Below are 27,085 nucleotides of genomic sequence, written 5' to 3' on the forward strand. Positions count from 1 at the left end.
AGCGGTTCTTGGGCAGGTACCCGGGCTTACAGGATGTCCTGAGGCAGGCCAGGAAAGTCTGTGTGCATTTCCGCCGGTCATATAATGCCAGTGCTCGGCTGACGGACCTCCAAAAGGAGTTTAACCTGCCCAAGAACCGCCTAATCTGTGACATGCCCACCAGGTGGAACTCAACGTTGGCCATGCTGCAGCGGCTGCACACGCAGCAGAGGGCCATAAATGAGTACCTGTGCGACTATGGCACCAGGACAGGGTCAGGGGAGCTTGGTTTTTTTTCCCCACGCCAGTGGGCCATGATCAGGGATGCATGCACTGTCCTGTCACCATTCGAGGAGGCCACGAGGATGGTGAGCAGTGACAGTGCATGCATCAGTGACACTGTCCCCCTTGTCCACCTGTTGGAGCACACGCTGCGTGGAATAATGGACAGGGCACTTGAGGCAGAACAGAGGCAGGAAGAGGAGGACTTCCTTAGCTCTCAAGGCCCCCTTTATCCAGACAGTGTTCCTGCGTGCCCGCCGATCACACAGGAAGAGGACGAGGAGGAAGAGGAGGAGGAGGAAGATTGTGTCAGTATGGAGGTGGAGCCTGGCACTCAGCATCAGCAGCAGTCTTTAAGGGATCAGTCCCAAGAAACACATGGACTTGTACGTGGCTGGGAGGAGGTGGCTGCGGACCATGTCGTTCTTAGTGACCCAGAGGACTCCGGACCGAATGCCTCAGCAAACCTACGCTGCATGGCCTCCCTGATCCTGCAAAGCCTGCGTAAGGATCCTCGTATTCGTGGTATCAAGGAGAAGGACCAATACTGGCTGGCAACCCTCCTTGATCCACGTTACAAGGGTAAGGTTGCGGACCTTATCTTGCCATCGCAGAGGGAGCAGAGGATGAAACATCTTCGGGAGGCCTTGCAGAAAGGTCTGTGCAACGCGTTCCCAGAGACTGGGAGGTTACAAACTCCTGTTTCTGGACAACGTGTTGCTGAGGCTTCGGTCAGTCAAAGAAGGAGCGGTGGAGAAGGTGGCCGTCTGACCGATGCGTTCAGACAATTTTTTGGTCCGCAGCCCCAAGGTATGATCGGTTCCAGCAACCATCGCCAGCGTCTGTTTTACATGGTGCAGGAATACCTAGGGGCAAGATCAGACTTGGACACCTTTCCCACCGAAAATCCTCTGGGTTACTGGGTCTTGAGGATGGATCACTGGCCAGAGCTTGCACAGTATGCAATTGAGCTACTGGCCTGTCCTGCATCCAGCGTTCTTTCGGAACGCACATTCAGTGCTGCTGGAGGCATGGTAACCGATCACAGGGTGCGTCTGTCCACCGACTCGGTCGATCGGCTGACCTTCATAAAAATGAATGAGTCTTGGATCACCACCAGCTACCAAGCACCTGATGCTGATGTAACCGAATAATTTTTTTTGAAATCTCAGATCCCTTCAAAGACTGCCTATGCTGATGCTGAGTGACTATCCCTGAGTAATTATCCTCTTCCTCCTCAATCATCACGCTGATAGCTTGTTGCAGTGTTGTGGCACCAGCACCAGTGCCTAAGGCCCAATTTTTCTGCCCCTGTCTAACAGGGGCGTGTAATTACAATTTTTGATGCAATACTTTGCAGCAGGGCTCGTTCCTGCGTTCCAACTAGAGTGTCTGTGAGGGGTTGCAGTGTTGTGGCACCAGCACCAGTGCCTAAGGCCCAATTTTTCTGCCCCTGTCTAACAGGGGCGTGTAATTACAATTTTTGAAGCAATAATTTGCAGCAGGGCTCGTTCCTGCGTTCCAACTAGAGTGTCTGTGAGGGGTTGCAGTGTTGTGGCACCAGCACCAGTGCCTAAGGCCCAATTTTTCTGCCCCTGTCTAACAGGGGCGTGTAATTACAATTTTTGAAGCAATAATTTGCAGCAGGGCTCGTTCCTGCGTTCCAACTAGAGTGTCTGTGAGGGGTTGCAGTGTTGTGGCACCAGCACCAGTGCCTAAGGCCTAATTTTTCAGCTCCTGTTCAACAGGGGCATGTAATTACAATTCTTGATCTAATATTTCACAGCAGGGCCCTGTGAGGGCTTACAGTGTTGTGGCCACAGCAACACCTAAGGCCCAAATTTCTGCTGAGTATATAGGGCAGGACCCTACTTTCAAACATCTAACTTACAAACGACTCCTACTTGCAAACGGAAGGAGACAACAGGAAGTGAGATGAAATCTACCCCTAGGAAGGGAAATTCTCTCCTGTAAGAGTTAATATGGGAAAACAAGTTCTCCTTTCCACTGATGCTTTCCAATCCTTGTTCCACAAAAAAACCCAAATTTTCAAAAAACATTTTTCATTGGGACAAAAAAGTGAGGTGAAATCTTCTGAAGAGGAGGAAAGACAGCAAAACAAATGTCACAGGGGTGATAACCCTTCCCTATGTTTTCCAAAAAGCTTAGAAAAGATTTTTTGGCTGGAGCTAAACACGTTAAAAATGTTCAAAATTACAAACAGATTCTACTTAACAACAAACCTACAGTCCCTGTCTTGTTTGCACCGCCTGTATACTGCTGTTCAGAGTATATAGGGCCTGGTGGCCCCACACCTTTCCTTATTTTAATTTGGGTGCGGGGTTCCCCTTAATATCCATACAAGACCCAAAGGGACTGGTAATGGACTGGGGGGTACCCATGCCGTTTGTCTCACTGATTTTCATCCATATTGCCATGACCCGACATGACATTAAACCCGCAAGCAGTTTTAAATGAGATTTTTTCCTTTAAAAATGACATTTGGTGCAGGGACTGTTCTAAACATGGGAAACACGCGTCACTTTACAGGCATACTATAGACACCCCCCAGGTACGATATTTAAAGGAATATTTCACTTTTTTTTTTTTACTTTAAGCATCATTAAAATCACTGCTCCCGAAAAAACGGCCGTTTTTAAAAGTTTTTTTTGCATTGATACATGTCCCCTGGGGTAGGACCCGGGTCCCCAAACCCTTTTTAGGACAATACCATGCAAATTAGCCTTTAAAATGAGCACTTTTGATTTCGAACGTTCGAGTCCCATAGACGTCAATGGGGTTCTAACGTTCGTGCGAACTTTCGGTCCGTTCGCGGGTTCTGGTGCGAACCGAACCGGGGGGTGTTCGGCTCATCCCTACCAGTGATCAGCGACTTTTAGGGGGACTGTGATAACGCTATACACTGTCACTGTACTAATGGCTGGGAAGGGGGTAACATTTTAGGATAATCAAAGGACTAGGTGTGTGCCAAAAAAGTTATAATGTGTGTATTATGTGGTACTTTTGACTAAAAATCTCTTTTTTTGCTTTGTAGGCAGAAGGAACAAACATCATTTCTTCTGTACAGAGCCCTGTGTTGTTTGTCAACACATGTTTTTGGGGCTGTGATTGGACACAGCCAATCAGCAGGTCCTGACCATAAATCATTGGCTGGAACCTGCTGACAAAATCCTGTTGTGTCCAATCACAGCGCGCACGTGCATGTAGGAGCCGCCCATTCACAGTACAATGTGGGCGGGTGGTCCTAAAGATGTTAAACCACCTATGCCATTCAAGAATATTTGATTTCTTCATGAAATATTCACCACAAGCCAATTTTTACACAAAATGTGATGTTAATCTGCTGCTCCAGATTCCTGTAACTCATTTTCCACCAACAGAGCAACTCACACACATGTTATTTTTTCTACTACTCTGTAAAGACCGGTTCAACTGGTCTGCGACTCATGCTAGTGCAAGTTAGAATACGTCAGAACACGCTCGAGTGCAAATGGCTGTGTGACTCACCACCACAGTGCTACGCCGCAGGCATTCCAGGAATTAAATTGTCACACCTCGTATATGTATTTTCCATGGTCTCTGCTTTCTATATATATATATATATATATATATATATATATATATATATATATATATATATATATTTTTTTTTTTTTTTTCTTGGGGGGGGGGGGTTCTAAGCAGCGTTCATTTTAACATCAATTTAGTTTTAGTTATAGTCTTTTGATTAAAATTCCATTTTTAGTTTGAGTCATGTTTTAGTCTTTTGACTAAAATGCCATTTTAGTGTTAGTCGTATTTTAGTCATCTGAATTGTTTTAGTCGTATTTTAGTTGACTAAAACCTCCAGTACATTTCAGTCGTCTAAAATCTAATGGGTTTAGTTACATTCTAATGCATTATTTAAGCATTTCTTTAGACTTGCCAAACTCGTTATATACTCATGGAGTAAAAATCTAATAACATGTTATTATTTAACACCCCTGATGATGTCAATTCATGATGAAATGCGTAGGGTGGAGCTTGTGACCAGACATGGAGCGAGTGTATGCTGGGACGTGGCGGCCATCTTGTTGACGGTGTGTGTGCTGTGGATTTTTATCTAGCAAACAAGCACATTTTAATCATCATCATGTGAGTGCATTTCCATTCGTTTTTATAGCAATAACTTGTTCTAAGGATTACTGCACCATGAGATTTATTTATTTATGTTTCATGGGATGTACATTGGTGTGGAACTAACGTTATTAAAGTCGGGAACGGCCCGTGGAAACCTGATCACCTGGTTTGATTGATCGTGGTGTGCTGTGATCAAGGATCTCATTATATCCGAAGCCCATCTGACCCCCCGTAACAAGGGTCCACAGAGGAGGGTAAGAGGCAGTGTGTTCGGGTGTTGGTGGTGGTCCGCCCCTCTTTTCCTGAGCAAGCATTTATCTGATGATGTATGGTTCAGTTTGACCCTCTTTGTTCCTCCTTGTGATACCAAGTGGAATTTATTAGGCTAACGAATTAATGTTCACTAAATAGAAAGAAATATGTGCATAAATATTTTTTTTTCAAATTTTAAAATAAAAGTTTCAACAGCAAAATGCAGACAACATTGAGGATGCAGAAACTGTTGATATTGCCTCCACTAGTACAGATATACTCAATGTTGGTTGACAGACCACTGACTTTGTAAGACTGGCTTTTGAGGTCGCAGATGCTTTGAGTGGCACATCCACGGAGGGCCATTGTTCGGGAACCTGTCGAAAAAAGATAAAACAATGCAACTAAGGACATATGATAGAGATTTCTGTATCTCTGAATATCTCTGAATATTATGGAAGAATTAGATGATGATGCATAAAATATACTAATGCTGATACCGTTTGCAATGGTGATTTGACCTTGGTTTAAATTTTAGTTGGTTTCTTCTTTTGTTTTGTTTTTTTGTTTTTTTGTTTTTTTTGTTTTATTGGTTGCTTCTGTTGTTATTTGTTAAAAAAAAAAAAAAATATCTGAATTAAAAAAAAGGACATATGATAGATAAAATATTACTGTCTAAGGCAGGGGTGCTCAACCTTTTGAAGAGCGAGGGCCACTTAAAGGATTTGGGCAACAATAAACTATGGGGTTTTACTGTCCCCCAAACCGCAACCCCCAAAACCCTTACTGTCCTGAGACCCCTATAAGGCTGCTTTCACGCTGATGTAATGCAGTTTTCCCACACTATGGGTACAGTGCAGTGCACCTTCGGCTTTTCTGTGGGTTAGCTGCACTAAGTCACAGATTTCTATTACATCTTGTAGGTGTGGTGCACCAAAACTCCTGCATTTTCTTCTCCCAGCTTCCGCTGGCATTGCTCTCTAGGCTGCTAGAAATGTCCCAGGAAAGTGGACTTGGTATCACTCCACCTGGGACAGGAGTCAGTGCTACAGAGGAAGCATTGGCTTATGCGGTTCCTGCCCCCTCCGTGGCCGTCTGCTTCCTCTGCTGCCGACGCCGTCTCAATGCACTCTGATGCTCTGTGATGGCGGGTTGGCAACCCATAGATCACGATCTGGGCTTGCCGACCCCCAATCCCAGTACATGCGCATGCGCTTCCCTGGTTTGGGGTTGTGGGCCCCTTTAGTGGGCTCCGTGGGCCACAGGTTGAGCACCCCTGGTCTAAGGTGTAACGACAGGGATGCAGAGGCTGTAAATGTTTGAGAACCTATGAAGTTTTGGTGCAATATATAAAAGTTCTCTCCTATTTTTCTGTTCATGGAATGGTATGGCCATTTGGAACTGTTAGATGCATATTGGGCCATCCAAGAAAAAAAAAATAAGTTGTGACCTGATCTACCTGTGTATGGGAAACTTCTGGTATTTAGGTGCCAAAGAATCAATTGAATATAGACATTGAATATAATAGACAGCATAAATTCCAAAGATGGAAAAAAGCTTTAACCACTTAGGTACTAGCCGGTTATCCTTTCATTACCAAGCAATTTTTCAGTTTCCTGTGCTGTGATAGCTTGAGTGACAAATTCTATGCCATCCATCTCCTCTTCAATAGTATAGAAGAGGAGATGGATGGCATCTACCCTTGTTTTTTGAATGAGGGATTCCTTCTTAAGCTCATTGCCTTATAGTTGGTCTTCTAAATCCAATGGTTAAAGTAAAACTCCAGCCAAAAATAACAACATCAAAAAATGAATAGCACCTTTAGATAAACGAACTAAGTCATCTTTTGATACCTTTTGACGTCAGGTCAAATTCAGGTTATTACACTATTTGAATTTAAAAAAGGATCATTTAATGATTAAAGAGCTGCATTCATTTTTGTCTTCTATGTCTGCCTAGAGTTCAGTTTTCATTAATAACACCCATAATCAGCTTAGCAGTAATATGTAAAGGTGTCCATATGCAAGCTGACTATTTCATATTTTAGTGCCTGTTAGGCCATGACATGATGGATATTATTCCAAAATGAGCCACTACTACCATTAGGCCATACCACCCCCCCCCCCATACCAGCTATACTCACCCAGAATAAACTGAGACAACGAAAACATGGGATTTTATTGCCATAGCAGCCATTTTTTACAAAGTCCAATAAATAACAAAAAAAAATTAAAGGAAGGATGGTTGCCTGTCCTTAAAAATATCAAAAAGAAAACTTCCAAAAAAATATGTAACTTGGTAGGCCCCCAGCTGCATGACACCACCTTGGGGACCATTACAGAAGCCCACAACAGAATACCCATCCATACGTCGATCCTGAGTCCTAACAACTGGACTACATTAAAAAGGGACATTAGAACTAAACGGGTCTCCACCTACTGTTACACAAATGAGGCTTTTAAGACCTTCAAATCACCCATCAACTGCCAGCCATCACAGGCTAAATAGAAATAATCACAGGGAGGGAGAAGAATAAGCCCCAACTAAGTGTAGTAGATTAATGCACTTAAATTACAGAACTCTGGAGGCTCCCGGGGCTTCCTGGTCAGCATGGAATGCAAGGTCGGGCAGAAGTGACATCACAGCCAGATAGAGTGGAGTAGAAGTGGTCACTTTTGTGAGTGTATTTTATGAGTTCTCTGTCCTTCTCCCTCATTGTGTTTCTTTCCGGAGTTGCTTCTTTCTCCCAGGACCAGGCTGCAGCTGATTAGGTCACCTTCCTCACTGACCTGGGGGGGGTCAGCATGAACATTGTTGTTTTCTTTTCTTACCTAGTGGACATTTAACACTCCCATTCCCCCATTGTGCCAAATTATTTCATTCCTTGACTTAAATAGAAAAAATAAATAACAGCAAACTGTAGGATGGAAGGGTGTGAAGCTTCATTAGCTGGTGAAACTGAGAATGCCACCGTTCTGCTCCCCCCTGCCAATAATGCTCAGAAGGCCCTGTGTTGCTATGACTATTTTCTTGATTTTTATAGCATAGATATAAATCAATTGTTGGATTTTAGTACCATGTGTTGTTTTTTTGGACTATAGGCCTCCCCCCATTGATATGCAAATGACCTTGTTGGACTCTTTTGTAAAGCTCAGGGCAGGAAATGTACAGGAAGTGGGTGGAGGGGAAAGAACTTGAACAGCCATGTTCTAAGAGACAAAGACACAGTTATTTGGAGGGCTTGGGAGAAGAAACAGTCTGAAGGATCCTGGGGAAGACTCCATCACAAGGAAGGCCCAAGTTAATGTTCAGTATACTACATGCATACATTATACATGTTTATTTGTTAGGGAGGATAATGTCATGTACCTGGATGTATTTGAACCGGGATGTTCCTGGTCCCACAGCTGCAGTCTTACTTGTTGTGCCACAGAAGAGCTCTGGAGTTATGGCTATATTCTCTTTAGTTTTATGTTTAGTTTTATGCATTACCTTGGACTCACTAGCCCCACCTGCTGTCATCTGTGTACAATCTACAATCAAAGCAGCCCATAAATAACAGCACTTCCTATCTCTCAGTGCCTGTTTGTGTGGACTAGCTTCCTGGATGTTGTGACTGCTTTGTGATTCTGAATACCATATATGAACTTCTGCCTGAATTCCTGACTACTCTCTAGCCTGCTGATTTTGTACTTCACCGCCAGCTCATGTATGACCTTTGCCTGCCTGACCACTCTCTGGATTTCGATCATGTACCGCTTTGCCTGATCTGTTGCCATCATGATCTGCCTGACTAAGTTTTCGCCTGAATCCTCAGCACACAAGCTCCACTTCGGACACTACCTATCACAGGTACCTTACAGATAACTAGCTTGTACATTGTAGGCATATTTTGTAATATCTGTCAGTCTTTTACTGTTTACCTGAAATTGTAATAGTTTGTATGTTTAGTAAAACCATGTTAATACACTACAGAGGTCTAAGCTTCCTTGCTTTATCGCAAAGTAATCTTAAAGATGCAAAGCAAAACAACGACCACCCCCCTTCCTGAGACACCAATCAGATAAGACCTTGTGTCCCCTATTTCTTTAACCCTAAAGCTGCAGGGCAACCTGTCAACCCTGTCATGTTGCTCCTACGACTATGACCTCTGTCTTACTTATTATGGGTCGCTCTTTAGTCAGGGTCTCAAAAATAGAAGGGCTCTACTAAAACCAAATAAAATGTAGACCTTAAATGAGGTTTTAAGGGCCTTCAGAATTACACATAGAGTTCTCTTTTGGTTCTTGACTAACATTATTAATTTCTAACTACTACTTGACATGTGTTTTAGCCAGTCCTATAAGTTGCCTTCCCTAGATATATTGGAATGGTTCCCATACCCCCCTCGTATAAAATTCTAAATACTAACCACAACATAAAAGGCCATCCACAACATCGTCCCCAGCTACATCACCAACCTCATCTGCAGACATCACCCCAAATCGTCCCCTTCGCTCCTCCCAAGACCTCCTGCTCTCTAGCTCCCTTGTTACCTCATCCCATGCTCGCCTCCAGGACTTCTCCAGAGCCTCTCACATCCTCTGGAATTCCTTGCCACAGTATTTCCAGTCAGCCCCTACCCTGTCCCCCTTCAGGCGAATCCCTGAAAACTCACTTATTTAGGGAAGCCTACCCCACCTCCACCTAAGAACTGTACTTGAGTCCCCTACATCAGATCATCCCCTGCAGCTATTACCTTTTGTACCACCACCCCCTCCCTTTATATTGTAAGCTCCAAGAGCAGGTGCCTCCTATTCTTTCTGTAGTGAACTGTATTGTAATTGTACTGTCCCCCTTTATACTATATTGAAAAGTGCTGCATAAACTGTTGGCATATAAATCCTGTATTAAAAAAATATTAATTTTCACTTAATCCGGTATTGATGGTCTGTGAGTGATATGATTAAGAGAACACATTTTTTGATTAGCAGGGTGTTTTTCTGTAATATTTACCTGATTGTGTTTTAGTCTGCAGAAGACACATGGTCTCATTGCCCGTGCACTGAATGTTGACTAAACTGGAGCACCAGGTGGAATAAGAAGAAATGCAACTTCGACATCTCAACCCATTGGACACTGAGCTGTCTGCTGGTACTTAGAGAAGGAAAAAGGAGACAGTCACAACAGTATGGAATTAGAAGATTCTTGAATAGTCACTATTGGCCGTATTGCAACTGTGGAAAATCCTAGAACGACTGACATGAACCTTACTTTGTGAGTTGTATATAGAGGGAGGAAAATGGGATTTTTAAGGTGCAAAATAATTTGAAAAATAGTAACAACAAAATTATATAAGATTTTTTTTATTCTAGAAAAAATAAAACATGATTAAAAACACAGCAATTGGCAAGTACAAATCAACAAGATTTTGTGGATGCAGCATAGAAGGATAGAATTCCCAACATGTTTCACCCATATATTGGGCTTCTTCAGGGGATGCTGTCCAGCTAGAGGTACAAGCCTTCTATTGAAAAAACATATACATATAATAATTACATCAACAGTTAATTCACAACCATAGTATCACATACATAGTATTTTAATTTTAATTACATAGCAACCTCAATCTATACATGTGCATGTCTATTATCAGGGCAGACAATTATTACATTATGCTACCCTGATAATAGACATGCACATGTATAGATTGAGGTTGCTATGTAATTACATTTAAAATACTTTGTATGTGATACTATGGTTATGAATTAACTGTTTATATAATTATTATGTGTATATGTTTTTTCAATAGAAGGCTTGTACCTCTAGCTGGACAGCATCCCCTGAAGAAGCCCGATATATGGGTGAAACATGTTGGGAATTCTATCCTTCTATGCTGTATCCACAAAATCTTGTTGATTTGTACTTGCCATTGCCAATTGCTGTGTTTTTAATTTTTTTTATTTTTTCTAAAATAAAAAAAATTCTTATATAATTTAGTTGTTACTATTTTTTGAATTCATTTGCACCTTAAAAATCCCATTTTCCTTCCTCTATATACAGTCAATCAAGGGAGGTGGTGCTATTATTAAGTTGATTTGTTTGTGATAAAAAAAACTCTTTCTTTGTGGGTGTTTGGGCTCCTGTGACTGGCAAATTTCTGAATTGTGCCAGTTGACTGGTGTTGGATGGTGGACAACTTGTTTCTGCTTTTCCTATGCATTCTTGTTGCAATAGGAGGTATGGAACGGCCTGCAACGAGTTCAACATGGTAGGTGTTTTTGGAAATGGGCCAATGCTGTTTTTTTTGGCACATACAAAGACAGGTTGATGCCACTATATACCTTCAGCTGTAAAAAAATGTTTTAAAAATCTTTGTGGTTCTTCCCTTCCCCTTAACAGCTAAGATAAGTGGAGGACATGTGTAATAGATCAAAGAAAAACATAGTCCCAGTGACAAAGTGGTATGCTTAGATGTCAGTAATGAGGAGACGGTGCAATGTATATTGTCACGTAAACTCACTTATTATGCTTCTGGGTATATTGTCTATTTAGCGCGTGAAAAATTCATAGACTTCATTGGAATGGAGAAGTTTCACGGTGATGACACTTATTTTCTCTAGAAAGGGAGGTGCACAATTATGTAACACAGGAACGCACACATTCATTTTTTTATTGTGGTACACTTTAATAAATTTTAGAGGCACACACAACGCCTGGCTCTAGAGGAAACTCACATTTCACATGCTGAAAGTGAGATAAAGGGGGAAAAAAGTTTTACGCATTTTCAGCTTAGTAATCTCCAGGTGGGAATTGTGAGGAAGATCCAAGTGGGGAATGATTTTAGCTGAGTTGGTTTTCTTCCCATCCTTCCCCAAATTTGGTACTTTAGCCATTGGTACTGTAGTACAGTGTTTCTCAACTCCAGTCCTCAAGGCGCCCCAACAAGACATGTTTTCAGGCTGTACATTATTTTGCACAGGTGATTGGATCAGTTTCACTGCCTTAGTAATTACCACAGCCATTTCATCTGAAGGAAATCCTGAAAACATGACCTGTTGGGGCGCCTTGAGGACTGGAGTTGAGAAACACTGCTGTAGTAAGTGATGTATGAAGGCCCCCCCCCCCCCCCCCCCCGGGGAGTCCTCTGAGCCCAAAAATCTGTTCCTGACCAGGATTACCTTACAATCCCAAACTGGAGGCTGGGGTTGAAAATGCTGTGCTCTTATTGTGTATATATTTTTGGGGGAGTTCTGAAGTTTGGAAAGGTTTTAAAGGAAGTAAACATTTAAAGAATGGTTTTAGTATTTTTTTTTTTAAAGGCATTTGAATGGCTTATAACAAATAAAGAAAAAATACATAATATTATTATTATGTATTTAAATGATATTTGAAGAATAGTTTTCATATTTTTGTCATTAAGGGAATTTGAATGGCTTATAACAAATAAATAAATAATTAACACAATAATAATAATAATAATTGTAATAATAATTGTAATAATAATAATGGTAATAATATGATAATTTTTTTTATTATTATTTCATATTTAAAGCATGGTTTTAGAATTTGTTGGAACTAAAAGGTATTTAATGGCTTATAACAAATATTTAAATAAATACATAATATCAATAATAATAATAACGTTATTATTAAATAATTAAATAATAAAATATTAAACATAACATTTAATGTTTAATTATCAAATAATAATTATTAAATCATAAGTAAAAAAATTCCTGTTGCTCTGCAATAACAATGTATACCTGTACGGCTTTTAATTTTGTCCATTAAATAAAGTGTTTTTTTTTTTTTTTACCCTAGCTACAGTGTTAAAGGTTATTTGCACATACCAATTTTCATTCTTCAGTTAGGCCTAATGCACACTGGACATTAAAAAAACGTTTTTGCAATAGCGATTTTTAGCGTTTTTTCACGTTATCGGGTTTTTTAAAATATATCATTTTCTTTGTTTACGTTTTTGATCCATTTAAAAAAAAAAAAAAACGCTTGTGAGCTGCGTTTTTGAACGTTTATTGGCGTCTATCGCGTTTTTTGACGTTAGAGCATTTTTACAGCTGACAACAGCTGAAAAACTCCTCTCAGGACCCACTAGTTTTGGAGTTTTTTTTTTTAGAGCCAAAAAAAATGCTCCAGCCAAAAACTGCTGATAACAGCCTATGTGTGCATGGACACATAGGATAACATGATGGGGAGTTTATTGACTGTAGAAAAAAACATCTGAAGCCAAAAACAGCTGCTGTAAAAATGTCCAAAAACGTCCAGTGTGCATGAGGCCGTAAAATTGCTATCCACTTAAAATGAATTGAAGATCAGCACTCAGGATTTGTTTTGCTTGCAAACTGAAATTGAAAATTTCATACTAAGGCCTGATTCACACCTATGCATTTTTAGTGCTTTTTGCATTTTGCAGATTTGCACTACAGAAGGTGTTCAATAGGAAAACATGATAAATGGACTGTAGTGCAAATCTGCAAAATGCAAAAAGCACAAAAAATTTTGTCCGAAGGGCGTTGGCTCAAACTTGTCTTGCATACACACGGTCACACAAATGTTGGCCAACATTTACGACTGTAGTGACGTACTAGACATACTACGTGGTTTTTCAGCTCTTTAGCGCCACCCTTTGGGCTCCTTCTGCTAATTTCATTTTAGTAGAAGTTTGGTGAGTATTGATTCGCGCTTTTCTTTTCACGTTTTTCATTTCGTGCTTTTCAGTTCATTTCTGAATGGCCGTTCGTCAACCAGCCATGTTGTGGAATCGGAGGAGATAACGTGTTATTTATTATTGGCCTTGGAGTTATTGCTTTGACATTATTTTTTTGGTTGAATAATAATGATCTGATTTGGTATATTTTCTATATTTTTGGATGCATAGAATGCACTTTTCAGTTAAGTTCTATTGGCAGATAGCATGTCTATTTTTTTTTTTTTTAATGCACAAATAAAAAAAACAAACATAATAATATTCTTGATATCACTAGAAAAAAAAAGGCTTTGAAAATTTGTTTGCAATAACTCCATCAGTATCACCAGCAAAGCAGCTTCATTATTATCCCATTAAAGAAGAAGAGAATTGTGCGCTGCATTTGGAGATTTCATAATTTGCCACGTCACAAATGTTAATTCTCCATTATGAACGCTAGTTTACAAGACCGGCCGCTACTGCTTCCGAGCATGCGTGTTTGTACTTTGGACTTTTGTCCGACGGACTTGTGTACACACGGTCGGAAAGTCCGACAACACACATTTGTTGGCGGAAAATATGAGAACATGCTAGCCAACATTTTTTGGCAGAAAGTCCGACAACAATTGTCCGATGGAGCGTACACACGGCCGGACTTTCCGCCAACAAGTTCACATCCAACATTCCCCGTTGGAAAATCCGATCGCGTGTACGCGGCATAATTGTGTCTTTTCTATACGCTTTAGTAAACTAATTGAGTGTTTTATTTTACAATAATGTGCCGTGAAGAGAAAGTAAAACTACTTACAAGAAGGCAAATATGGTATGCAGTTGTCAGTAGAGCAGCATGATGAAGCCATCTTAACGTTTGATCCGGTGATGCTGATGGTCCCATTGACGTCACACTGGGATTGAGGGGCACATGTCATTGTATAGGAAGTTAAGCTACTGTTACCTGAAAATAAACAAGCAACTGCCAATTCAGTCATGAAAATGTAATCACGGAATTCAAGAAATGCTTAAAGTGGAACTGTAGTCAGAAAATGAAGTCCTGCTAGATAACTTCAGGCTGACCCCTTTTGCAGGTATGTAAAACATTAAAAATAAGTGCCTATACTGTTTAAGCACTGTCTCACCCTGCTCTGCACATGCTCAGTTGCTCTCCATTTTTAAGCACTGATAGATTTGTAAAGGCCGGTCTCCTGACAGCCTCAAAGCAGAACCCTCATATCCTCTACAACCAAGGAAGCTGCTGCTGTTTGATCTGCAACTGCACATGTGATCAGTTATCACAACAGTTTGGTTGAGGACACAAGCCAATGTGACAGTTAGCAATCCCGGCACTCCAGGAATTTAACCGTTTTCTGAAACCTTTAAAGCGATGGGTTTAGTTCCGCTTTATGATTTACTGCAGTTCGGGGGCCCCGGGCTTCGGCAAAATGGCCGCCTCCGGCAAGAAGAAACCGGAACAATGCTAGAGGCAATTTACAGCACACACTCATTTTTACATAACCGGTTTATTGAAAATATTTAAATAGTACAGAGGTACAAATGAGTCCATGAGCCATATATAGTCACATTGGTAGGCTACAACAGAACAGCAATAAAACATCTCTAAACATCTCTAAATATCAAGTATATTCTCCATTGGGGGTAATGATGCTTAGATGTAAATACCTTAGGAAAGGGAGAGAAGAGCTACAGAATAAAAAACAAAAAAGAATGGGGAAATCACACACTAATTTTGGTGGCATTATTATTAATGTGGAATTTATGTTCCCTGCTAAAGAACATTATTTTTTATCAAGTTGTTATGGGTAAAGTAAAACCTTCAAGGGGTGGCAAAGATAAAGCAATTATCTTACCCAAATTTTGTCTAAAACACTGAACACTTAAGCCTCGTACACACGACTGTGTTGTTGGCCAACAAAACCATGGACTTTTGTCCGAAGGGCGTTGGCCCAAACTTGTCTTGCATAGAAACGGCAAGGAATTGTTGGCCAACAAATATGAACGTAGTGACGTACTACGTTTGTTTTCAGCTCTTTAGCGCCACCCTTTGGGCTCCTTCTGCTAATTTTGTGTTAGTAGAAGTTTGGTGAGTGTTGATTCGCACTTTTTATTTCGCACTTTTCATTTCTCGCTCCTCAGTTCGTTTCTGTACGGCCGTTCGTCAACCAGACATGTTGCGGAATCGGAGGAGATAACGTGTTTATTTATTATTGGCCTTGGAGTTATTGCTTTGACATTATTTTTTTGGTTGAATAATAATGATTTGATTTGTTATATTTTCTATATTTTTGGATGCATAGAATGTACTTTTTTGGTGAAGTTCTATTGGCAGATAACATGTCTAATTTTATTTAGTTTCTTTTTTTTTAATGCACAATAAAAAAATTGTGGAGAATAATACTTGGCTATGTGTTTTACTTCAAATGACAGTTTGGGAGTCGGCAGTTACATTTAAAAAAAAATACAATGTAAAATTGACAAGGGACACCAACATAGTTGTATCTTTGAAAAACTACGGGATAATGGTATTGTAGTAACTTGCCCAAATAAAAAAAAAAAAAAAAAAACATAATAATATTATTCTTGATATCACTAGAAAAAAAAAAAAGCCTTTGAAAATTAATTTGCAATAACTCCATCAGTATCACCAGCAAAGCAGCTTCATTATTATCCCATTAAAGAAGAAGAGAAATGTGCGCTGCATTTCGAGATTTCATAATTTGCCGCGTCACGAATGTTAATTCTCCATTGCGAACGCTAGTTTACAAGACCAACCACTTCTGGCTTGTCCTTGCTTCCGAGCATGCGTGTTTGTACTTTGGACTTTTGTCCGACGGACTTGTGTACACACGATCAGAAAGTTCAACAACAGACATTTGTTGGCGAAGAATTTGAGAACATGCTAGCCAACATTTGTTGGCGGAAAGTCCAACAACAATTGTCCGATGGAGCATACACACGGTTTGACTTTCCGCCAACAGGCTCACATCCAATATTTCCCGTCGGAAAGTCCAACCGTGTGTACAGGGCATTACACTTCTTGTACACAAGAGAGACATGATGTTCTTTTTTTTTTCACTTTATTTATTTTTAAACATAGGACAATCTCGAGAACACAAAAAACAATAAGAGAATCTCAAACATTAACATTTTTAGGCATACTTAAAACACAATTTCATATCATCTAACAGTAAGTTGAGTCTATGTCAATAATAACTCCTACTCAACCATTACCCTGCCTCCTTTATAGTCTCGAGCCGGTCCCAGTCATTTTTATACCCCTATATAAAACAAAAACATACACACACCAAAAAAAAAAAAAAAAAAAAAAAAAAAAAAAAAAAAAAGGGGGGGAGAGCCAATCCATGGAAATATCTCTCAAGGGCCTTTGCGTCCTACAAAAGAGAATCCAGGTAGATCCGGGTATCTTCCCTAGATAGCTACTTTAACCATTTTGGTTATCCTCATGGAGGGTCCTTCCCTCTTCCGAGGCCAGGAAAGAGTTCCAAGGAGACCAGGTCTCGGAATATCTTTCCTGTTGATTTCGCGCAGAAAGAACCAGCTCTTCCAATTTATTAATCTCTCTCACTTTACGCAACCACATCTCTATCGTCGGTGGTGACGTCGATCTCCACGCCAAGGGAACACAAGCCTTAGCGGCATCTAATAGATGTCGTATCACGGATTTCTTATATACCTTTTCTGATATCTGAGACCCATGAAGGAGGAAAAAGACTGGGTCTTCCGGTATCCTATAGTTAGTGACAGTCTGGAGGATATGTCTGATCTCTGCCCAAAAATTCTTCAACTTAGGACAATACCAAAATATATGCAACAACGTACCTCTATCCCCGTGACATCTCCAGCAAAGGTCTGAAGAGTTGGGAAAAAACTTCTTCAATCTCTCTGGTGTCCTGTACCATCGAGTCAAGATTTTAAAATTAGTCTCCTGGGTTTTCACACAAATAGAAGATTCGTGTGTAAACCTAATAATTTGTCGCAACTCCTTTGTACTAAAGTCCCTTCCCAACTCTCGTTCCCAATCCCGGATACATTTCAAGGAGTCGATTTCTCTCGATACATTTAATATCTCGTAATTCGCTGATAGAATATGCGATTTTGCTCCCCTATCTGAACACATCTTCTCAAAACTACCAAGAGGCCTTTCAAACTTCCTTGGGTCTGAGAGGGAGCCAAGAAAGTGGGTAATCTGGAGAGCACTCCAGAATCTAAGTCTAAATAACTCCATCATCTCTGTAACTGTTAACCAAGTCCCTCCTTTTATATAAGTGGACACTTGTGTACCCCCCATATTTGTTAAATGTTTAAACGCTTTGTCTTCGTTCCCAGGGGGAAACAGAGGGTTCCCAATTATTGGGTATAAGGGGGATGTCTCGGGTATTACGCCAACAGTAGGAAACGTAGTCGCACAGATTTTAAGAGTATTTCCTATCAGGGGATGTTTAATAAGCTCTTTGGGGGCATCTGCCAAACACCAGGGAACTCTTCCTAATAAGACAGGCGACTGGGCATATTCTATCTGTACCCAAAGTTTAAAATCTCTATGTCTGTTCCAGTCCACTACTCTGCTAAGATGTATAGCCCGATGATATCTGCGTATGTCTGGCACCGCCAATCCCCCCTGTTTCTTCGGGAGAGTTAATTGATTGCGACGTAGTCGTGGTTGCTTACCCGCCCATATAAAGTCAAAAATCGACTTCTGGCACTGTTTAAAATAAGTAGCTGGGATCCGTATTGGTAGTGCTTGTAAAAGATAAAGAAATTTGGGAAGAACACTCATCTTAACAATGTTACAGCGTCCTATCCATGAGTGTAAACCCAATTTCCATTTATCTAGTAATGTCTTCACTCTTTGCAGCAATGGGGGGAAATTTAACCCAAAAATCTTATCAATATTGGGCACCAACAACGTGCCCAAATATGTAAGTGCCTTATCCGTCCACTTGAATTTAAAATTTTTTTTTAATTGTTCAATTGATGTTTGGGGGAAATTAACCCCCATTGCCTCCGATTTGGTAAAATTAATACGAAGATTGGATAATTGGCTGTATTTCTCAAACTCCTTCATTAAGTTAGGGATCGTAACTAGAGGGTTCGTCAAGGAGAACATCATATCATCCGCGTAGGCCGAGATCTTGTATTGTGCTTCTCCTACCTTTACTCCTGTAATATCTTGATTGGAACGTATAGTGCAGAGAAATGGTTCCAACGACAGGGCAAAAAGGAGTGGTGAAAGGGGGCATCCCTGACGTGTCCCATTTGCGATCTGGAAGGTTTCTGATAGTACTCCATTTGCTCGGACACGAGCTGCCGGGCAAGAATAGCTAGAAGCAATCCATTGCAGCATTTTATTCCCGAAACCTCCATATCGCAAAACTGATAACATAAAATTCCAATTTACCCGGTCGAAGGCCTTCTCTGCATCTGTGTTCAAAAACACACATTGGATCTGAGAATTTTTCACTACATGAAGAAGATTAAGCACTTTTGTTGTATTATCTTTTACTTCACGCGTTGGAACGAATCCCACTTGGTCCAGATGTATCAAATTTGGAATGTATTGTTGAATTCTATTAGCCAAAATTTTTGTGAAAAGCTTAAAATCTACATTAAGTAAAGAGATTGGGCGGTAGCTACCACTAGAAGTCGGATCTTTTCCCTCTTTCGGTATTACCGAAATGTGTGCTAACATTGTGTCTCTTATGAATGTTGCTGATGATCCAAGAGCGTTAAATAATTTGAGCATATATGAGGCTAATGAGGGGAGCAAGGTTTTGTAATATTGGGCTGTCAGCCCATCAGGGCCCGGAGCTTTCTTCAATTTGGTTATCTTTACTGCTCTCTGAAGTTCTTCCATTGTAATAGGTTTTTCCATGTCATCTCTATCTATCTCTGTCAGCCGAGGCATTAATGACCGAGACAGATACAAATCTATTTGAGCTTGGGAAGGTGACCTAGTCTGTAGGTTATATAATGACTTATAATATTCCTGGAATTCCCCCACTATATCATATGGCTTTGTGATCCTATCCTTATTAGCTGAGATAAGATGAGGTATATAATTCATCCGTTTCTGTTCTCGTAGTGTTCTGGCTAGGAAGCTTCCGCATTTGTCGCCAGACTCATACGAGAATTTCCTGCAAACCTGTAATGCCGCTTTGGCCCTGTAATACAGAAGGTCTGAGATTTGTGTTCTCCTGACATGGAGCTCCCTCCCCACCGACGGTGACAGAGTCCGTTTATGACAGGTTTCTAGCTTAGCTAATTCTTCTAGTAATAGTTTTAATTGTTCCCCCCGCTTTTGTTTAATCCTAGCCCCATGTTTGATCAAAACTCCTCTAATGACTGCTTTATGCGCCTCCCATATAATTCCTGGATCGCAATCTGGGGTGTCGTTAGTAGAAAAATAGAAATCAAGTTCTTTGATTACATCTTCTAAAACTTCTTGGTCCTGTAAGAGACTTTCATTCAGTCTCCACTGAGTTGATCTCCTATTCCGAGTATCCTGTAAGTCATATATCATGAAAATAGGTGCGTGGTCTGACCAAGTAATCAAACCAATATTGACCTCACGTACTGAGTGGAGTTGGGCATGTGGGACAAGAAAATAATCTATGCGAGAATAAGATTTATGGGGCGATGAAAAAAAGGTGTAATCTTTTTCTGTGGGGTGGAATAAACGCCACACATCAATCAATTGACTTTTATGTAAGGTTTTAGCTATGCGATTACGAGCATTATAAGAGATTGATGATATCCCAGAGGAGGTATCTTCGGCTGGGTTCAATGAAACATTTAAGTCTCCCCCAATGATCAGCTGACCCTCTGTAAATTTAATCAGTTGCTTAAGCGCCTTACCCAAGAAGATCTCTTGGTGTTCATTGGGGGCATACAATGTTGCCAATGTGATACAAACATCACCTACCCTGCCCTTTACAAACAAGAAACGTCCTTCAGGGTCGTTAATCATATCCGTGAAGAGCCAAGGTAGTCTATTTGAAAGGAGAATAGAGACTCCCTTCGATTTTGCATTTTGATTTGCAGCATGATAGACTGACGGAAATGCCCGACTTTTTAAAGTAGGTATTTTATCCTGTCTAAAGTGGGTCTCCTGTATAAATACCACGTCTGATCCATAATGCTGCAAGTCATGTAAAAGTATCCGCCTTTTTTCTGGGGTGTTCAGGCCCTTGGTATTCAATGATATGATTTTTAAAGTCTCCATGGAATGGCTTTTAAAAAAAAAAAAAAAAAAAAAAAAAACACAAAACACAGCAACAAAAAAAAGCAATATATTGCTAAATAAACGCTCACCGCTTAAATTCGGTATCTGAGCGTCAGCTTATCAGGGGTTATGGCCAGAGATGGTCGGATGAAAAGCTCCAGGGCCATCTCTCCTCTTAGTAGTCGGGCGTTTTTAAGGACCAAGGCTAACCAACAATGGGGGGAAGAAAAAAAAAAAAAAAAAAAAAAAAAAAAAAAGGGGGGGGGGGGGGGGGAGGGGGGGGAAAGGCAGCTTCCTGAATTCCCTAATTAAGATAATTAAGACCTAGCAGCTAACTTAGCTGCCTATTCTGTTTCAGCCCATCTTAGAAGTATAACTCTAAATATAACACAAAAAAAAAAAAAAAAAAAAAAATATATATATATTATAAGAGAGGGGAGGACACAAGAGGAAGGATCTGTATTTTAAGAACTTCAATTCAAACCCTACAATTCTGCTCATATATATAGAACTCCTACTAGGAAAGGGAAAGAAATATATAAAAAAAAAAAAAAAAAAAACCCCAACAAAACAAAAAATAAAATAAATTTGGTTTATGATGGTACTCAAAAGAGAGGGGTAAGAAGTTCAAATGAAACACCAAGGCTACAACCCCCTCTCAATAAATATTTAATATGTAGCAACCAACGTGCCTTTTTAATTGTGCTGTCAAATATCACCTACTGTATCTCTGAACAGACACAACCATTCTTAAAAAAAAAAAAAAAAAAAATTAAATAAATTACTATGTAAAAAATAAGACACATAGCTCTCAAAGGTCATTTACCTTCCCTCCTTCTACCATTCTATCCCCCTCCTTTCCTTCTTCCCTCCCTCTCTCCCCCTCCCGTCCCTCAAGCCAAAAAACCTGAAGATACAGTCAAGACAAAACAAGGGGAGGGAGAGAAAAGAAAAAAAAAAAAAAAAAACACAGAAACCGGTGGTGTTGGGGGGGGGGGGGTATGGGGTGGAAAGGGGGACTAATATTCCTACACTTCACTTCATATCATATTTTAACTATCCCTATTTATAAGGCTCCTACCTTGGAGGGAAACAGAAATGTATAATATATATCTATTACGGCACCAACAAATAAAGAATAAGTAAATCAATAAATTAATTAAATAAAGAGTGAAAATTAAGTGACAGAAAAGAAAAAAAAAAAAAAAAAACTTATACCGTTTGTGAACATAGTCATTATCAGAGGGCGGGAGGGGGGTTAAAAGGAGGAGAAGAGAGAGGGAACTCCCCCCTCTCCCCCCCCCCCTACCCATATGGACTGCCAAAACTACAACCACCTCTCAACAATAACGTGTGGCAATCAACGTGTCTGTGCAAATATAATTATCAATCAAGTGTCACGTGCTATATCTCTATACAATCTCAACCAAATCTCAGTGAGGAAAAGTAAACAAAAACAAAAAATAAATAAATAAAAATAATACAGCACACAATCCAAAATGCCAACCTTCAAAGAGTCATTTTTCTTCCCTCCCCACACCCTTCTATCCCCTTCTTTCCCCATTTCCCTCCCCCCAGAACCATAAACCTAAAGATACAGCCAAAGCCAAAAAGATCTATATTCTATAATCCGTAAGTACTCTTAAAAAAAAAAAAAAAAAAATTAAAAATTCAAAAACAAAAATCTAATCTCCTATCTCTCTAAATAAATGTGGCTGTTATTATATTCTATCATACACTTAAGTTTAATTAGGATCCATTGATTCCCTTTACCCTCATTGATCTACTTCATCTCAAATCTATCTCATCCACCCCCCTCTCCCCTTCAATCTATGCAATATTTATCAGTAGTCCCCCTCATCCTTTTAAGGTCCCCCTTGAGGTAATCGTTGGTTTCTTTGGGAGTCTATCCGGTGTCTTTGTCTGTTCAAAGGATCTAACCGCCCCCCCATATGAGGAATATATGAAAGCCAATTGGGAATCTGAATGGGGGCGACATCCAAGAAAGTAAATAGTCCCGGGAGGTCTTCAGGTGTATAGACAGAAAATGAAGCTGCATCTCTACGGAATCTCACCGCCAACGGGTAACCCCATCTATAGGTGCACCCCTGTTTTTTAGCTAAATCCAGGATAGGGCGTAAGCAGGCTCTACGCTGAAGGGTTGCTCGGCATATATCTGGTAAGATCTTAATAGGGGTCCCATTGAAATTGATGTCTCCTGCCCCCCACGCTGCTCTAAGTATTCTCTCCTTCTCTTGATAGCTGTGGATCCGACAAACAATGTCTCTCGGTTTCTCTGAGTCTTTTGGTCTAGGGCCCACAGCTCTATGTACTCTATCTATATCTATCATCTTTTCAGGAGATTTCAATATTATCTGAAAAACTGCAGTGACTGTTGCCTGGAGATCCTCGGTTCCCTGTGTCTCTGGAAGACCCCGAAGCCGCAGATTGTTCCTGCGACTTCTGTCTTCAAGTTCCTCAGTGTGGAGCTGCAGGTCTACCATCATAGATGTCTGGGTGGTCAACGTTTTTTCTAATGTCTCCACCCTTTGTTCCACTAGGGATACCGTTTCCTCTCCCACTTTAGTTCTCTCTGTCAAAGTGGTTAGTTCAGACCTTACCGCTTGGATGTCTTGACGGTGTGTCTCCTCTACTCTGATTATCAGAGCTTCAATATCTCGACAGGTAGGTAAAGTGCTTAACAATGCTCGGATGCCACGGATATCTCCCTCTAGACCTCCTTCCTCTCTTGGCAATCCAGCAAAAGCCGTTTCACATGCAGGCTCACGGGCGGGTTTCACAAGCAGAGACGCCGGGTTCTCCATCACCGAGTCTGTCTCCAAACCTATTACACGAGACCCGACCGCCGGCGCTGCCGGCGTTTTCAAATCGTCACGCTGACCTCGATGCCGCAGCGCATCCGACACAGCACCAGGGGGAGTACGTGGTGGTATAGTGAAATACTGTTGAATATCTCCCTGGGCGATACGGGGATGTACTCTCTCTTTTGCGGAGCGTGTCTGATATCTATTGCCTGTACTCATCCCGCACTGTCAGCCTCTAGTCCATGAGTATTATCTGAGTGGAGATACAAGCCCCGGAGCTCTGTCCAAACGTGTCCTCACCCGTCCATGTCCGAGCCACGCCCCCTCTCCCGTGATCGAGACATGATGTTCTAATAGAAATATTCTGCACTTGGAGGCACAGGGACCCTCACAGGAGTGTAGTCAAAAAGAGGAGGGAGGGGCCATATTAATCAGGGGTGGGTCAAAAGATAGCCCAATAAAATGCTAAAGGGGTGACTTGTCCATCTTAACATCTAATTGGATATACGAGTAATGGAGGAAACACATTTTGTTGAAAGATAACTTACCTATAGTTTGTACTGTGTATATAACCGTACACAAAGAGCCCGAAGAACAAGAAACGCTGGAACCTGTGCAGTAGGTGGATGTTTCAGAGGAACATTGTATGCAGGAGAGTGAGTAGCCTAAAATGAGATCAATTATGTTTACAGCTTAACCACTTGCAGACCAGAATATTTCCCCCCTTAATGACCAGGCCATTTTTTGCGATACGGCACTGGGTCGCTTTAATTGACAACTGCAACGTTGTACCCAAACAAAATTGACGTCCTTTTTTTTTCCCCACAAATAGAGCTTTCTTTTGGTGGTATTTGATCACCTCTGCGGTTTTTATTTTTTGCGCTTTAAACAAAAAAAGAGCGACAATTTGGGGAAAAAAAAACTATTATTTACTTTTTGTTTTAATAAATATCCCCCCCCCCCCCCAAATAAAAAAAAAAATCTTCATCAGTTCAGGCCAATATGTAATCTTCCACATATTTTTAATTTAAAAAAATCTCAATAAGCGTAAATTGATTTGGTTTGCGCAAAAGTTATAGCGTCTACAAAATGACAAAAAATGATGGCATTTTTATGGCATATTTATGGCATTTTTAAAATGTATTTATTTATTTTTTACTAGTAATGGCGGCGATCTGCGATTTTTAGCTTGACAGATCTGACGCTTTTGACACTTTTTTTGTCTGTGTCCCATTGGGGAGGTCTACCTTCACTTCCTGTCCTATAGCCAAAACAGGATGTGAAAGGAAATCCCTGCAAATTAAGGGGATTGCATGGGGACCCCCAGAAGTTTCCTCCTTGGAAGATTTCTCCTCTATTAATTTTCTGGGGACGACTTTCTTTTACTTTCACGCTCAGTGATAATGGTAGACATGTCAAATAGAAAGGGTGAGGTAGTGATATATCTACCTTGTCTGTACCTCTGTTGGCTGTTCTGAAGTCTAAATATATGCATAACTCTGGTTGAACCGAGTTGCTGCGGGAATAACTCGAATTATCCACTTAACGCAAATCGCCCTACCTGTATGTCGGTAATTTGACGCTAAATACCATTGTTATGGCAGCAGCTAGCTGCCCTAACCCTGGTATTTTCAGGAACGGCGTGTGTTTCTCTTTAGGATAAAAGTGGTCTCTGCGGCGGATTGCGGCAGGAGAAGGGTCCCCCCCCCTTTGGCGCTTACTGGAGCCGTCGGTAGCGGCGGAGACGATCGCGTCCGCTTCCCTCACTGCCTGGATGCCGAGTGAGGGAAAGATGGCCCCCGCTCGGCTCCATAGCATTGGAGGGTGGAAGTGATGTCAAACGTCACTTCCATCCCAATGCTCTTAAAGGGGATTTTTTTTTTAAATGACATTTCATTTTTTATTTTATTTTCTATTGCATTTTAGTGTAAATATGAGATCTGCGGTCTTTTCGACCCCAGACCTCTTAATAAAGAGGTCCTGTCATGCTTTTTTCTATTACAAGGGATGTTTACATTCCTTGTAATAGGAATAAAAGTGACCCATTTTTTTTTATTTTAAAGGAGAGTGTAAAAATAAAAAATAAAAAGTAAAATGAGTAACCAAAAAAAAAAAAATCAAAGTAAAAAATATTGTTTCTTTTTTTTCAAAATTGTCGCTCTTTTTTTGTTTATGACAATGTAGACCAATGTAGAGCCCATAAACCTGAACTGGATGCCGAAGGACAGTCCACTGTCGGAGTGTCGGGGAAAAAAGAAGACAGCCGGCTGCCAGGGGAGTGGAAGATCAGGTAAGTAAAAGTGCTTTTGGTGTCCCCCCCCCTCCCTGCAGACATAAACCACCTTTTTTTTTTCTCTCCAGAGATGGGCTTTAAATGATTCCAGGTACATCAAAGCAAATGAGTCTTAAAGTTTGTTTTCTGTAGGAAACAGCCATAGTCAGAGTTGAAAAGTCTTCCAGCATGCTTCAGAGATGGACACTTCAGAGATGGCTCTCTGTGAAAGCAGTGGTCTCCCTGCAGAGATCTGACACGCCCCTTACTTAGTCAGAGCTATAGGTCTGATTACACTAGGCGCTCTGAAATTGATTAACATTATATCAAAATTAACATTTAGATGTTATTTAAATATTTACAATCTACTTACTCTTTGCTACAAGAGCCAAAAGCATGCCCAGCAGAATTCCAAGAAAGGGTTGCATTGTACAGCTTCCCATAGATTGGTGTGATTTGTCCGAAGTCTCAGTCTTTTCTGAAAAATGTCAGGTAAAATCCTTAATCATATTGTTTTAAGTTGCAGGTGTGGAGCAAAACAGGAGGAGACTCTTCATCGCTCTGAAAAGGTTTGAGATGCTATCAATAGATGTGACAACGATGACTTCAATAGGTGTGACAACAATGACTTCTCTAGCTTTCGGAACAGACAAGTGTAGGCAGATATTTTGGTCATGCTAATACATGCATGACATATGTCTGACAGCTGCAAATGTCAGGTTAAGGTACAAATGAATATTATAAGCCATAGGCAATATTTCTATCTAAGAATCTATGCAGGGCTTCATTTAGACATAATCCTGCTCTAAGCACAAAAGCAAGTACAAGAATGAACGGTTGGAGGCAGTATATGGTAACAAATCATTATCATATTATTATTCTGTGTTTATATAGTACCAACAGTTTGAGCAATGCTTCACATTATAAAGGGAGACAATGCAGTTACAATAAAATTCAATGCAAGTGGGTTAGGAAAGCCCTGCTCATAAGAGCTTACAATCTAATAGGGAGGGGCAAATAGTGCAAAAAGGCAATAAGTGTGAGGAATAAGCTGATGAGAGAATTAACAGTTAAGCTGTTAGGTGGGGGGGGGGGGGATAGGATTCCCTGAAAAGATGAGTTTTCAAGAATCTCATGCCCCTGGATGACGTCCATTGTGATGAACTGCGTTGGACGGAGCTTAGTGACAAAGTAATCATGAATTATATCAAAATAGAAATCATGCTGGCACATGATTGCAGTGTATAGGACAGTACATTAACCACTTGCCGCCCGCCATATAGCAATATGACGTCGGCAAAGGGGTCGCGATATCCTGACCGGACGTCATATGAGGCGCATCGCGGCCATCGTTGTTGCGGTGTGTCAATCTGACACACCGCAACTCCGAT

At 40.7% G+C, this 27,085-nt stretch overlaps 1 protein-coding gene across 1 annotated transcript; it reads right to left on the reverse strand.

Annotated features, from left to right (window-relative positions):
• Positions 1–4,150: 4,150 nt before the first annotated feature.
• Positions 4,151–26,287, reverse strand: LOC141110433 (uncharacterized). The gene is made up of 5 exons (XM_073601778.1): positions 26,068–26,287; positions 23,971–24,087; positions 14,148–14,294; positions 9,649–9,789; positions 4,151–5,030 (listed from the first exon to the last, which is right to left on the reverse strand). Exons 1-5 carry the CDS (start codon positions 26,135–26,137, stop codon positions 4,849–4,851), a joined length of 657 nt encoding a protein of 218 aa, XP_073457879.1. The 5' UTR covers positions 26,138–26,287; the 3' UTR covers positions 4,151–4,848.
• Between the last annotated feature and the right edge of the window lie 798 nt (positions 26,288–27,085).

Source organism: Aquarana catesbeiana, linkage group LG10 (genome assembly GCF_042186555.1).
Source record: "Aquarana catesbeiana isolate 2022-GZ linkage group LG10, ASM4218655v1, whole genome shotgun sequence".
Lineage (NCBI taxonomy): Eukaryota > Metazoa > Chordata > Amphibia > Anura > Ranidae > Aquarana > Aquarana catesbeiana.